This window comes from Eulemur rufifrons, chromosome 8 (genome assembly GCF_041146395.1).
Source record: "Eulemur rufifrons isolate Redbay chromosome 8, OSU_ERuf_1, whole genome shotgun sequence".
Taxonomy (NCBI): Eukaryota; Metazoa; Chordata; class Mammalia; order Primates; family Lemuridae; genus Eulemur; species Eulemur rufifrons.
Genome location: NC_090990.1, coordinates 88,947,051 through 88,960,664, shown reverse-complemented (window position 1 = coordinate 88,960,664; position 13,614 = coordinate 88,947,051). Strand labels below are relative to the sequence as shown.

General features: G+C 44.9%; 1 protein-coding gene across 13 annotated transcripts in view; it reads left to right on the top strand.

The window, feature by feature from the left end:
• Positions 1–5,496: 5,496 nt before the first annotated feature.
• SEC16B (SEC16 homolog B, endoplasmic reticulum export factor) overlaps positions 5,497–13,614 on the top strand; it is a 36,504-nt gene continuing 28,386 nt past the window's right edge. For 6 of the 13 annotated variants that reach the window (XM_069480255.1, XM_069480253.1, XM_069480251.1 and 3 more), the window contains exons 1-7: positions 5,635–5,774; positions 7,604–7,957; positions 9,316–9,428; positions 10,188–10,308; positions 10,951–11,137; positions 12,353–12,494; positions 13,161–13,312. In XM_069480255.1, the coding sequence (XP_069336356.1) occupies positions 7,662–7,957; positions 9,316–9,428; positions 10,188–10,308; positions 10,951–11,137; positions 12,353–12,494; positions 13,161–13,312 (1,011 nt within the window). In that variant the 5' untranslated portion in view covers positions 5,635–5,774; positions 7,604–7,661. The other 7 variants (XR_011234579.1, XM_069480257.1, XM_069480256.1 and 4 more) reach the window with 4 other exon arrangements.

Below are 13,614 nucleotides of genomic sequence, written 5' to 3'. Positions count from 1 at the left end.
CCTATAGGAAACCTGCACTGTGCCCACAGATTCACTTCTAAGGTTGTGGTGAGAGTAACAATTCCAGAACTGGCACTGGCAGCTCACAGTGCCCAGGCCAGGCTAATTGTCCCTGGCACAGGCTCCGTTTTCTCCTGGCACATCTCCTAATAGCTGGAGCTGCTGACAGGCACAGGATGCTCTGCGTCTGGCCTGTCCCTCAGATAGCCTGAAGGACGGGGCCAAAACCTTGGCAGCCAATCCCTGGCTGAAGCCACAAGCTCCATATCTTCAATACTGGCTCCAGGTGGTGGCTTTGCTGGAGTCAAGAGGCTGCTCTGCACTAAACCTTTACTCCTTGACTCATTCTTGGAGTCAGAAATATGAGATGCTTGCTGACTTTTTAAAAAGAGCCACAAAGCATCAGATGTTGCTGGAAATGCAGGTGTGGCCACTATTCAGTAATTTCCCACTTTGGCTAAGAGTTTTTTTAAAAAAATTATTATTGAATTTAGTGTTTTTCTTTCATTGTCCAGTTGGAGTGGGTCTCTTAAGTATAGCCAGGAACCTCAGTTTAACAAGGTATGCAGATAGCGTGTGTCTGTTTCTGTCTCATTTGTGTCCCACACAGGGCCCCTGCATCCACTCTTTGATCAGCCTCCTTAACTCACTGCCTTAGCTTTCGCTTTTACTTTCTCTGGTAACTCCCTTTCAAAGTTTAATTCTGTACTCAGGCTGTGAAAACTATTGGGTACCATCATTCAGTACAAGCTGTTGCTGCTGTACATTTAAGATGTCTATTCATTTATAAATAAAACTTTATTGAGCTCTTATTATATGCCTGGCACTACAAATATAGCATGGAACAAAGTACAGAAAGTCAATGTCCCCATGCAGCTTAAAGTCAGTGTAGGCATCCAGTAACAGCTGCATTTCCAGGCCCCATGGTACTCGGAGGACATGTTCCTGGTTAAAGCCCATGTCCATGTCCCATGCTGCCCATTCCAAAGCTTCGTAATGTTTTTCAAGTCTCTTACCAAATGCTTCCCCTGGAACAGCGAGTAGAAATTGGCATTCTGGTCCACAAGGAATCTGTGGTTTCGGGTCCCCTTATGGACAGACTCGCCTTCCTCTGTGCCCATCTTTGCCTTCTTCATCTGCTGCTCAGAGGAGTAGGTGCCCTTCCTCTTAGCTGGAGTTAAGTTTTGCTCCTACACTCTGGATCCCACATGACCAGCCTCTTCTGAGATTTATTCCTTCAGCAATTGTGTTTCTTTTCTCTATCTGCAGTCTCTCCCTCTGAATCAACATATGACTCTCTCTTGTCCTGTGCACCCTAAATCAGTCTTCAAACTGAGGACCTCATGGTGGCTCCAGCTCTTTTCTTTACATCTAGGCTTCTACAAAGAGCAATTTATACGTGCTGTCTCCTCTTCCCCCTCACTTCCTATTTGCTGCTTAAGTGATTTCTCTGTCTAATCCCTCACTGCCTTGACCATGGCCCTACTGACATTGTTCCTGTTAAGATTATCAAACCTCCTAATTGTCAAATCCAGAGAACACACTTTGACTTGTTGCCCTTCTCAATATTCCTTCTAAGTTTGGTGTGGGCCACTTTCCTATTTTTGAAGCCATCGCCTCCACTGGTTTCTGGGGCACCATCCGCCCCTGGTTCTTTGCTATCTTTTCTGGGCTCCTCCTTCTATGTCCAGTTCTTCTGTGTCCACCTCGGAGCTCCTTCTTCAGACATGCCTTCTAAGTCTAAGCTTTTCTTTGGCAATACTGGCCATGCCTGGCTTCCACCACATCTCTCTCCTCTGACCTCTCTCTTTAGTTCATTGTAGCCAACTACTAATTGGCCACACTTATCTCTGTGTTCCATGGGCCTTCCCAATCAGCATGTCCGAAACTGAGTTCATCATCTTCTCCACCAAACTGGCCCCTCTTCTAAGATTGTTATCCAAAAAAGGCAGCATGATCTCATCTGCACAGCCTGAAAACCTGGATTGTTCTTGACTTCTCTTTCTCCCTCATCTTTTACAGTCAACTGAGTATAACACATGTTGATTCTATTTTATAAAAATATATATTTTATATATAGTCTATTTGTCCCTTCTCCTCCAACCTTTCTGCGGTTGCTCTAGTTCAGGCGTTCTTCTGTCTTGCTTGATTTTTGGAATAGCTAGAATGGCACAGCTCCCCATTGCTAGTCTTGTGCTTTCCCCTGTGCTTCCTTCCATTGGAAAAACCAGCGATAGATATATCCATTCGAGTAATGATTGTATGGTATTGTGATGGTGTATTTCAATGTCTACTGCTCCACTGAATGAGGTCTTCTTTGGGGCAGGGATCATATGTTATTTATCTTTGTATTCCCAATGTATGTGATAATGCAGAGCAGATAGTAGGTGTTCAATAAACACTTGTTTAATGAATGACTCAAACTCTATTCAGAAAAGCAGACTTAATCAATACAGTTGATGACAGTTGAGCGTAGTTAATCAATCTTGGAAGCTTTGAAGAGTCATTGGCCCATTTTAGCAGTTTGGATGCCTAACTAGTTACTGATGTGACAATAACACATTTGGATATAGTATTAATTAAAAATAATGTTAGTTGATTTTGTACTTTAAAATAATATATATTTATTTTAGACAAATTAGAAAATATGGACAAGTGGAAAAAAATAAAATCATCCAAAATTCCATCACCTGGAAATGGATAACTACTGCTAACATGTTGATACTGAGCTTCTCAGTTTGTTTTCTAAAGTTTTACTTTCAGTAAAGGAATGAGATCAAGCCTGAGGGATGTCTCAGATGCTGAGCTGTCCCTTGCAAGAGTAGCCAGTCATTAAATCACAGTGCTCAAGGATTCATGGCAAACGTGACCTGGACTTGGGTGGGTGTTCACATCCATCAGCACTAATTGAGTGGCTAGAGATTAGCAGTGTCGTTATCAGTGATAATATTAATACTTCTGTTAGACAGATGTCAAACTAGGGTGGTGTCTTAATTTGAGCTGTTATGACAGAAAACCATAAACTGAGTGGCTTACATAATAGAAATTTATTTCTCATACTTCTGGAGACTGGGAAGTCCAAGGTCAAGGTGTCAGATGATCTGGTACCTGGTAAGGGCCACTTTCTGGTTTGCAGATGGGCATCTCCTGGTTGTATTCTTAGACAGTGGAGAGCAGAGAGGGAGGGAAAATAAGTTCTCTTTTGTCTTTTTATTAATATAAGGGCACTAATTCTACTCATGAGGGCTCCCTCTTATGACCTAATTACCTCCCACCTAATACCATCACATTGGGAGTTAGGATTTCAACATATAAATTTTGGGAGGAAACAAACATTCTGTTCATAACAGGCAATTACTCTTATTTGAAGCAAGACCCTAGACAGTGGTCTGGCATTTGGAAAGGAGAACGGGGACTGGGAAAGGAAATTCACATAAATTAGCAGGCTTCCAGGGCTCTAGTCCTGGTGCACATCTGGGATGAAGAGCAGGCATCAGGTGTGAAGACAGGACACTGGGGGCAGGGATAATGCGAAGATTGTAGCTGTTTCGGCCTGAGGGAGCCTACAGGGTCATCCAAGGGCACTGCAACCAGGACTTAAAATGACAAGACTAATTCTAATCCACCACCTGGTGGTGAGCTGCCAGGTTGAAAGACTTAGTAATGGTTGGAATGTGGGGCCGGCGAGGCAGGAACTGATGACTCCCAAGCCCTTTGCAGAGGTGAGTTCCCACTACAATCTGTTTCATTTTGTGACCCATATAACTGTTATATGCCATATGTCTACATAAAATAATTAAAGCTAATTAAAATTAATTTTGGTTGGTGAGGGTTTGAAGAGTTTCATAATGACTCTTGAGGTAATTAGAGATGCTTTGGGATGTCACAAAAGGAGCATTTGGAATAACTGGGCTAGATGTTTAAACTGCATTGAAGGCTAGTAATGGAATGACAGTTCTATAATTGCAGGAACACTGAATTAGGAATTAAGAGTTTGGGGTTGAAATCAGTATGCTGGTAAACTGGCTTTCTGAAAAAACAAAAACCAAAAAACCCATCAGGCACCTTGCTTCGTAGCATTTGCCAATTTCTGTGGTGTAAATATTCCCACCATGGAGGATTTCAGATTATCCATGGTTTAGTAACTGGCTCACACAATTCCTGAATATTTAATAATCAACCCTTGTCAGCACTGTGCGAGGCAGCAAGAGCACACCAGCATAATCCTCACTGAGATTCTAGTTAGCTTTGTGTTCTTGCATAAATCAATTCACTGGATCTTTGTTTTATCAACAAAAAAGTGGGGTTACTAATAACCTCTAAGGTCCTTTCCAAAGTTAACATTCTGTGAATACAGCTGGTGTTATAGGGCAAGACCAATGTTTTTAATAGGCCAAATGAGTTACATCAGACTTTTGGAAACATTACTGTGACATATCAGAACACATAATTTGACCTTAAGTCTGTGTCAGAATCACCCATGTTCTGATTCCTGCTGTCAGTGTGTGTGTCCTTCCCCAGGACCTCTTCCCAGGAGGATTAAAAACAACAGTGCGGTCATTAGTGAGCCAGCCTTCACGGCCCAGTAGTCAGAATTCTACTCCCAGCTTCTGGGTTCTGGGGGCCAGTCGAGGGGCCGAGAATCTTAAAGCTTAGATGCATTATCCTATCTGACTGTAAGCCCAAGAGTGGTGGTTTTCCCTGGACTAGTAACAACATGAGAGGCTAATTGGCTCTAAACTTTTTGAATGCAAGGACTGTGTCTTTTATATTTATGTGTGTCAAATCCTGGTACATAATAGGAACTTGGTAAGCGTTTGCTGAAAGAATAAACCACTCCAGCTTTTTTAGAGCAAATTCTGAGTATTAAAATATTAATTCAAAAGTAGACATGCGCTTCTCTGTGTTTACCTTAATAATGCTGAGGAAATATATATAATTCAAATTACTCTCTTATTATAGTAGAAAACATTTCAGTGCCTTCAGCTCAATATTGGGTATTTAAATCTGCCTTCCAGCTCGATGACAGAGTTGCTCGCACAGCCAGAGCCCGATGGAGAGAGACATGAAGGAGAAATACCCAGACCAGGGCCAGGTGTTCGCTGCCCACCGGCGGGCGCCAGGCGCTGCAACAGCTTCCTTCCCTGCCTCCGCCCCGCCGGCGGAATTAGCTCATCTCTTTTGAAAGGAATGGATAATATTTATTTATAGAGCACAATTATTTATATATCATGCACTGCTTTATCGATATTTAATCCTCATCACGACCTCCGTAAGCTAAGGATTGTTGCTATTTTAGAGAAAAAGAACCGGAGTCTCAGAGAAGCTGGGAGAGAGCCAGCCCGGGCAGAGCCGCGACGGCGCCCCAGGGGCGGTGGGTGCCCTGCGTGTCGGACAGGCTGCCTCCCGGCTTCCCAGATTCCTCCCCCGGTGACTGTCTTCCGTGTTTGCTGTAGGGGTTGGATGCCTTCCCAGTGTGAACCCGGCTCAGCCGTGAGCAGGCAAACAGAAGCACCACTCTGACAGGGTTCGGGCGAATTCGCCGAGTCAGGTGGCTCCCAGACTCCGGTGGCTGGGCTGTACTTTGACCGCATGAATCAGCTCCATGGAAGCTGGGCAGTTGCAAAGGTAACTGACTTGCTGTAGATCTGAGGGCCAGGTAAATCTTGGTAGACGTGGCACCTGGACTTTGGCAGTCTCCAGGAGGAGAGCAGGCACTCTTAGGCCAGGTCCCCGGAGCAAGGCTGTAGGAAGGTGGGACGCCGTCAGAGCAGGTGCGTGGCAGTGCCGGCCGCCTTCTGTCCCTTCCTTGAACTGTGCTTGCTGCGCTGTCGGAGTAGGAAGGACAATATTGCCTTACTGGGGCCAGGGAAGGTCATTTATGTGAATGTGTGAGTGTGATTTGTCATCATAGATGTAATTCCTTCATATTGAGAATCTAAGGTGCTTTTCATTTGTTGTCCTTAAATATAACCTGAGGTCTAACTGGCTGGAGTTGATGTCTGTTGGCAACAAAATGGTGCGATTTCAGTGAAGAGATTGGCTATTGTGCCTTTGCAGTTGGGGAAGGGCTGTGTAGTGAGAATATCTGGGGACAAGGGGAAAGTAGGTTTCTTCTCGTTCCACTTATGTGCATCCAAATGGTTTTGAGTTCCACGGGACTTCGGGAGAGGCTCACGTACCCTTTCACTGTGTCTGGTGTATTTGTCCTTTCCTGGGATTTGCTGGCAAAAGCTCTCATTGCACCTGGCTTTTCCAAGGGACTGAGCTGCACAGGAAAGAAGGCGCATGTTCTCTTTAGTTGTGATTGGCCTTGAGGTGGAAGGCACCTCTGTGCCTTGCTCTTCTTGTGTGTTCTGCTGTCTCATAGCTCTTGGCTCACAGCTGTGGACCCTGACTCTGTGGTGTTCGAGCAGAGTGACATCTTGGTTTCAACATACACCCTTTTGACCTTTTGTTCTGATATGAATTTTTATTTGGGGCTGGGAGCTTCAGGAGTGGGAACAAGTTAACTGATTCTTTAAGAATCTTGCAATTTAAGAAGTTCCCAAGGGAGGAAGAAGGTGGGGGCTGACCTAGCCTGTGTGTGCTGCTGACACGAGAATCTCTAGCAGGAGTGAGGCCGAGGTGTGCTTTCCCTTTGCAGGTGCTCCCCTGTGATACAGGAAGAGGAAATTGGAAGGTAATCAGTCTCTGGAGCTATTTCCCATTTTGAACAATAAGTGAAGGAAATCAGTTTGACACTAGGGAGACTTCCAAGTTTTAAAATCTCCAACCAAGATGAATCCAGAGACATACTGTCTATTGTTTTGTGTAAGCAATCTCCAACTTGCCTTTTGTTGGCGGGCCTGGAAGAGGGGCAAGTATGGCCATATAATAGGGTCTAGTTCTTCTGGGGGTGGTTAATGTAAGGACTCTAAAAAGGTATCTCTTGAAGAGATCAATTTAGCTTCTTTTTGTTTAGGAAATGTCTTCAGCCACTCACACTACCCTAATCTTTATTCCTGAGAACACTATTATTTATTGAGTAATTACTATACAATAGGCAATGTGTTAGGCACTTTCCATATGTTATCTCTATCTCTGACAGTAACCCTGCAAGGTAGTTTAGTAAGGGACCCATTTTATGGGTAAGGAAATTGAGGCTTGAAAACATTAACTAGCTAATAAATAGCAGAATTAGGATTTGAACTCCAATCTAGTTCTCTCCGAGGCCCACTCTGTTTCTATGAAACCACAGGGCCTCCATAGTAAGTGTTAAATAAATATTTGCTAGTAGAATATATGAAGACACACTAATTGGGGTTCCTTGATAGCATTTTTAGCTGCACCTATCACTGTTATCTGTCTCCCATGCCTCCTCCATCTGTTGTTGTTCCAAATGTACTTTTTAATTTTCTTAAGCAACATCAATATAATTATCTAGTCTGTTATTTGTGTGTCTGCTTGATATGTTTTTCATATTGCTCTATATCCATGCCCATATGGTTTATTTTAGATAGATTTCAAGGACATAGCTACTCTTTTCACAAAACTTAATCAATCACCATGTTTGGAGATAAGCTTAAAATGACGATTTTTTTCTTTTTGTTTTTGTCTGCAGGAAGATAAAATAACTATACAACTGACTCACAACCCAAGAGAAATTCAGAGGGTCAGAGATGGAATTTTGGGCTCCCCAGAGGCTGCCTCAGCCATGGGGGAGGCCCATAGCACCAGAAAAGGGTCCAGACCAAGGGCTTCAGAGAGACGGACATCATCGGACGGGTCCTCACTCTCAGCACAGCAGAGACGAGTTCCATCAATGGCAAGATGTCCATGGGAGCCCCCAGCCACAGCAGGACCCCAGGGCAGACCACCAGCAGCCCCACTCTGCATCCAGGCCTGGGGAATGGCACCAGCCCATGTCCGGGGTTGACTATTACGAAGGTGGTTATCTTAGTCAGTTGTATTCAAGGTATGGCTTTACGGCTTGAAATGAACCCAACTCTCCTAAATGCTTATGAATAGATTGTTCTTTTCCTTCTTCCTTTTCATTTTATTTCCTCTCTCTCTCTCTCTCTCTTTTTTTTTAAAAATTTCTCTACCCTGTATTGCCTTAGATAACTCCTGTCCTCTCCCAAATTGGGTTTTGGTGATTGAAGATAGTATTTCCCTTCTCTTCATTTCCTAGTGGTGCTTTTTAAAGAAGTCGTCACAATGTGACTGGGGATTAGGGGCTGAGTAGAGGGTAGAAAAAGTGGTGAAATGCAGGAAGGCAGATGGGACCCTCTTGCTCTGGGATTGCAAAGGGCAATATATGTAGAGTGTGGAAAAGCTTGCCTTAGGGATCCCTATAAAAATGTCCTCATTGTCATTGGGCCATTCTGACCTGGGGTTAACATGACACCACCGTCACCAAGGAAAGTCCTGGTGTCTAGAACAGTACCTGGAGTGTATTATACCAGGCGGACAAAAACACCTGTACTGAAAGAATGGTAATTAAAAAAAAATCTGTCTCAGAGAAAGCAGATATAAACTTGTAGACTCCAAATACAGAAGGAAGAGTCACAGTGAGGTGGTTGTAAGGTGGAGGATCTGGAATTCCTGCTCCCCTGAGGTCTAACTGGTAGCATTGGACTTACTGTTATCTATGTTCTACCTCAGCTTTTCCAGTTGAGGTGATATTTATCTGCCTACAGATTTAGGGTTGAAATTATAACAATCATTATAAAGAATTTTGCCCCTATGAAATATTAAATGATTATTAATTGATAAAAACACTAGCAACCTGATGTTCCTTTCTCCAATCTTTTTGGATTATTGAATTCTCAAAGGGAGGTATGTTAAGCACAGAGGCAATAAAACTAATCAGATTTAAGATAGTCCAACTTGACGTTTTCACTTAATTTCTGTTTGTAACATGCATGGGAATTACAATGGTATACTGGGGGCTTACACAGTCATCTCAGGAAGTGGTTTTTTCAGATAATGTCAGGACAGATTTTTTAAAGATAATATCTCCTTGTATTGTTCAATGTGTGTATTTGGGGAGTAAGAGTTTTAATATAAAAATAAAAAAGACTTTTTAAAAAAAAGTTTTAAGTGAAAAAAAGTTTTACTGTAAAAACGTTAGCCTTGTTATGTGACAAAGGCCCTATTCCTTCTCTAATTCTGGATTTTCTGTTTATAGGATATAGAATTAACCATGGCTTTCAAGCAGATTCCAGACTGGGATTGCCATTCTGTCCTCTATAGTTGTTGAGTCTGTCAACTAAACATTGGTTTCTCTCTTTGTCACATTCATACTCAGATGACTTCTTTGTGATGTTTTAGGCCAGGCTATACGGATCAGTACCAGAGCTGTCACTCTCCAGTGCTGAGGGAAGAATACACTTACGGAAAGTATTACCATCATGGGTTCCCGCAGTGGCTGCAGGAAGAAAGAGGTATGGAACAGTCTCGGGAAGCCTCTGGGATTTGGGGCTGGTGCAGCTGGTCTGACAGGCAGGGCAGGGACTGAAGGAGTCATGGCCAGAGCCTCACCTGGGGCATCCTTTCCTGGCCAGGTGAGCCCACAGCACAGACTGTACTCCTAGATGTCTTGAGGGGAAGGTATAGAAAGGAGTTGTTTTTCCTTTGAGTGTGTAGATGATGGTACTGAAACTATCATCATTATGTTACTAGCACTATGGGTACTTTGCACTTCATCCATATTTGTTCTCATGTTCCTCCTTGGAGCCAAGATTATAGCTCTGACCAAGTAATGGCGAAGTCAGTTCTTAAGGGCGTTGAGTTGTGCTGTGTCTGCCCATCGCGTCACCCTGAGGGTGGCAGATATGCACCACACGAGTTTAAGGCCCTATGCTAATAGGTACAGGGTGTCTATGTTAATGGCGGCTTTTGACCTGCTAGCAAAGAGGAATCTGTTTGAACATTGAACATGCACACGCACACGCACACGCACACGCAGGTCCTCACTGTTGGACAGTTGCATAGAGCCATATTAGTTGGTTCAGAGAGGACCAAGGTGCATCTGTGGACTTTCATAGCTCTCACCTATCAATTTAATTCAATTTGGCAAATATGTTCTTAGACCTACCATGCTCCTGTAGTAACTAAGCTTCACAGCTTGCTAGTGTCTTTCTGAAAGAACTTTCAGAATCAGAAAGTGACGTGTCTTTACTCTGTTTTCTCTGAGGGTGCAGTGCCAAGGCAAGGGAGTCCTTATGTCTGGTATGAAGGTTACCAAGATCAAAACTACCTCAATGAACATCGTCATGAAAACCAGAATAGTCTGTTTGGAACACAGAATGAGACCCAGTTCCAGTAAGTGTGAAAGGAGAGGCCAGTTTGACATGATTCAGTCAAACTCAGACCATGTCAGGCAAATCTCATGGCATCTGGTGCTGGTCCCGCTGCCTATCTACCTTTGTGCTAGCCATGGGGATGAGAGGGCAGCCCAGGGTGGGCCTGGGCGGCTGTGAACATGGACTCTGGGAGGAGAGAGTCTTGTCTCCGAGAGGCTGTTTCCAGACCCGGCTAGTCTGAGTCCTGTGAGGTTACTTGAGATCTATCCAAAAGGAGGTTCTTAATTCTGTACTGGCCTCAGAACAAATGTAGCCTGGCAAATGTTCTCATGATTGGGCCTGGCCTGGGGCTGAGGTGCTTCTCCTCAGCCTGCTCCTGGGCCCTGAGAATGGGACATCCCTCTGGGCTGAGGCCGAGCGTCTGTCCTGGCACCCTTAGCCCTGCAGTTCAGCAGCCCAGCGACTCTCATTTAAGCCATTCTGAGGTGTCAGGCTGCAGAGACCAACCCTCCTCCACAGGGTCTGAGGCCACTTCCAATAACTGTGCTATGGAGCCCAAGCACTCCTGCTTTTCCGGGATTGGTAGCTTGAGGTGGTGAATGGGAGGAACATGCTTTTCCCTGGGACACCCAGGCCATCCTGACAGCTGCCCACACTTTAGGTGGAACAGCCTGTGGCCGGGCGCACCTGCGCCTCACCGGCTTGCCTGCGCCCTCACTGCCCTGTCCTTCTGCTGCAGCCCTCACCGTGGGAACCCGCGTAGCGACAGCCCTGCTCCCAACTCCGCACAGGAGAGGGCCAGGGAGCTGCTTCCAGAGCGTCTGCTCCCTGGGGCCCAGAAAAATAAGGTAACCTGAAGTGACGTGGGGCTGGAGGCTGTGCTGACACCACTGTCAGCAGTGGCAGGGCAGGGCCCTTGGGGAGGGGCCTCAGCGGTGAGCTGTCTGCAGGAGCCCGCTCCTCCCTTCCTGGCAAAGCCTCCACTCACACCTCTCCTTTCCCTGCCTTCCTGCTTCAGTTTTACAGGTCTGAGGCCCTGATCTGGCTCTATTGCATTTTTGGCAAATTGGCAGTGTCAAGAAATGTCACTCAAGTCACCAAAGGTGCTGAGCAAGACGAGAGGCTGCCACCAGGTGTTATGTGTTATGGACCCAGGGAATTAGCAATTTGGTTTACCTAGGAAGTGGAAAGTTACTAGAATCTTTTAATTCAAGTTTGAAAAGCAGGGCTTGAAACCTTTCCTGACTTTTCCATCTGTGTCCTCTAAAAGCTTACTGTGTGTATCAGCTGGGCCACAACATGGAGCTCTTAATTTTTTAAAATAAACTTCTGATTTTGTAATAATTTTAGATTTATGGAAAAGTTGCAAAGATACTACAGAGATTAGCTCTTACTTTTTGATAGTCTTGCACTAATTTTGTCTCCCTTATTAGATTTCTATGATTTTCTAGGGCAGTTTCCTTTTTATACTTAGTGCTGAACAGGGCAGGGCACATATTATTATGACTGATAGTAACAACACAATAACAGCAGCTACATACATGTGTACAGTACTTTACAGTATACAAACAGCTTTTGAATTCTTTGTTTTACTCGTATACTCCCAGAATGTAAGTTCCATAATTTTTTGGTACACCTGTATCCCAAAGGAAAGTTCAGCCCCTGGAGCATAATAGGTGTTAATTAAATAGTTGGTGAATGAATACATGAGTAAGTACTTGAAGTATACAGGGCAGATATGATGAGGGTATTGGGGTCAAGGAGCCTAAGTCACTTGTCCAAGGTCACAGCAGCTGCGTATCAGACAAAGCCAAACTTTGAATTCAAGGCCCCCAACCCTAGGGCCTGCACTCTCCACTGGGCCATAATATATCCTTTGGCAAACACCTGTCAATTAAATTGGCAAACACCTGTCAGTTAAATTATTCCTTCTTCTCCTTTCAGCACATCCATGTTCATAACATGTATTGGAAAGTTTGAATTTTGTTTCTTTGAAGGAACAATTGAGAGGATCAGTCCTCTGAAACTCACTCCCATGTGTTTGCATTGTTTTCAACTTTCAGCCACCGTTGACCGGCGAGTCCAGCCTCCTCCGGCAGCACAAGTCTGGTCTCAGCTCCAGCAGCTATGAGCTCAGTCAGTATATGGCAGACGCTGAACAGTATGATTCTATGGCTTCAGCAGCTTGGAGCCCAGTTCAGGCCGGTGGGTACTAAAGTGATCACAGGAGTTGGTTGAGTGTGATGGGCAAGGCTAGGTGGCAAGTCCCTGGGAAAGTCATCCTTACCCTGTATTTCCAAGAACGATCACGGTTTGCCTGATATGCTGATGTAGGTCTCCTAGGTGGAGAGGCCAGTTTTGGCTCTGTTTCCTACCTTTCTGCTTATCATGGAGAATCATCATAGCTGATTCTTGGAAGGGAACACTGCCCCCAGCCATCAGCAGGCTGGGAGAGGAGGAGGTGCTTTTAAGTAGCAGGTGAAGAAAGTAAAGACCAGAGAGAATTAGGAAAAGCAAAAGTAGAACACAAAGCATAATTGCTTTGTCTGGATGTGGGAGACTTGTCATGAGTATAGAGGCTACAAGAGCCAGAGACTCCTTGGCCTCTCACTGACACTGAGAGTCCTGGCTGGGTGCATCATCATTTGGACCGAACCATGAAATGCATGCATGATGTTCCAACACATCCTCAGAGGCTTACATCTGATGGGCGCATGGAGCAGGGGGCTGCTTCTGATTGTGGAGCCCACTCAGAATCTTTTCTCGGTCCCAAGGTGAAATTTGGGCAGAAATATGTCTGTGGCATATTTCTAAACTAAAGAAAAACAGTGGAAGTAATGCTAACAATGTCCATCTGTGTCTGTTGGTCAGAGGATGTCTCCGCAGCCCGTCCCAAAGCACCCATGAAGTTCTACGTCCCTCACGTACCTGTGAGTTTTGGACCAGGAGGTCAGCTGGTATGTGTGGTTCCCAGCTCGCCCACTGATGGGCAGACAGCCCTTGTTGACCTGCACAGTGTGGAGGTAAACAAGATCCTGTGTCCCTGCAATGCTGGCACACTGCTCAGCCAACTCTTCTTAACTTGCTTACCCTGCTTCCCTTTGCCCGAACCCTGGCATCTCTAGGAATGGGGTGCTTTTGTGGGGAACTGGGCCATCCGTCTCCTGGACAGGGGGAGGTGTAGGAGTGGATGGTACTGTGCTCTGAAAGAAGTGATGCTAGACCTGTGTTTTTCCTGAGATGCTAGTGTTTCGTCTTAGCAACAAGAGAAGTCACTTTTGTCCTGCTTTCTCCACAAGGAACCGAGCCACATCGTAGGACCCCA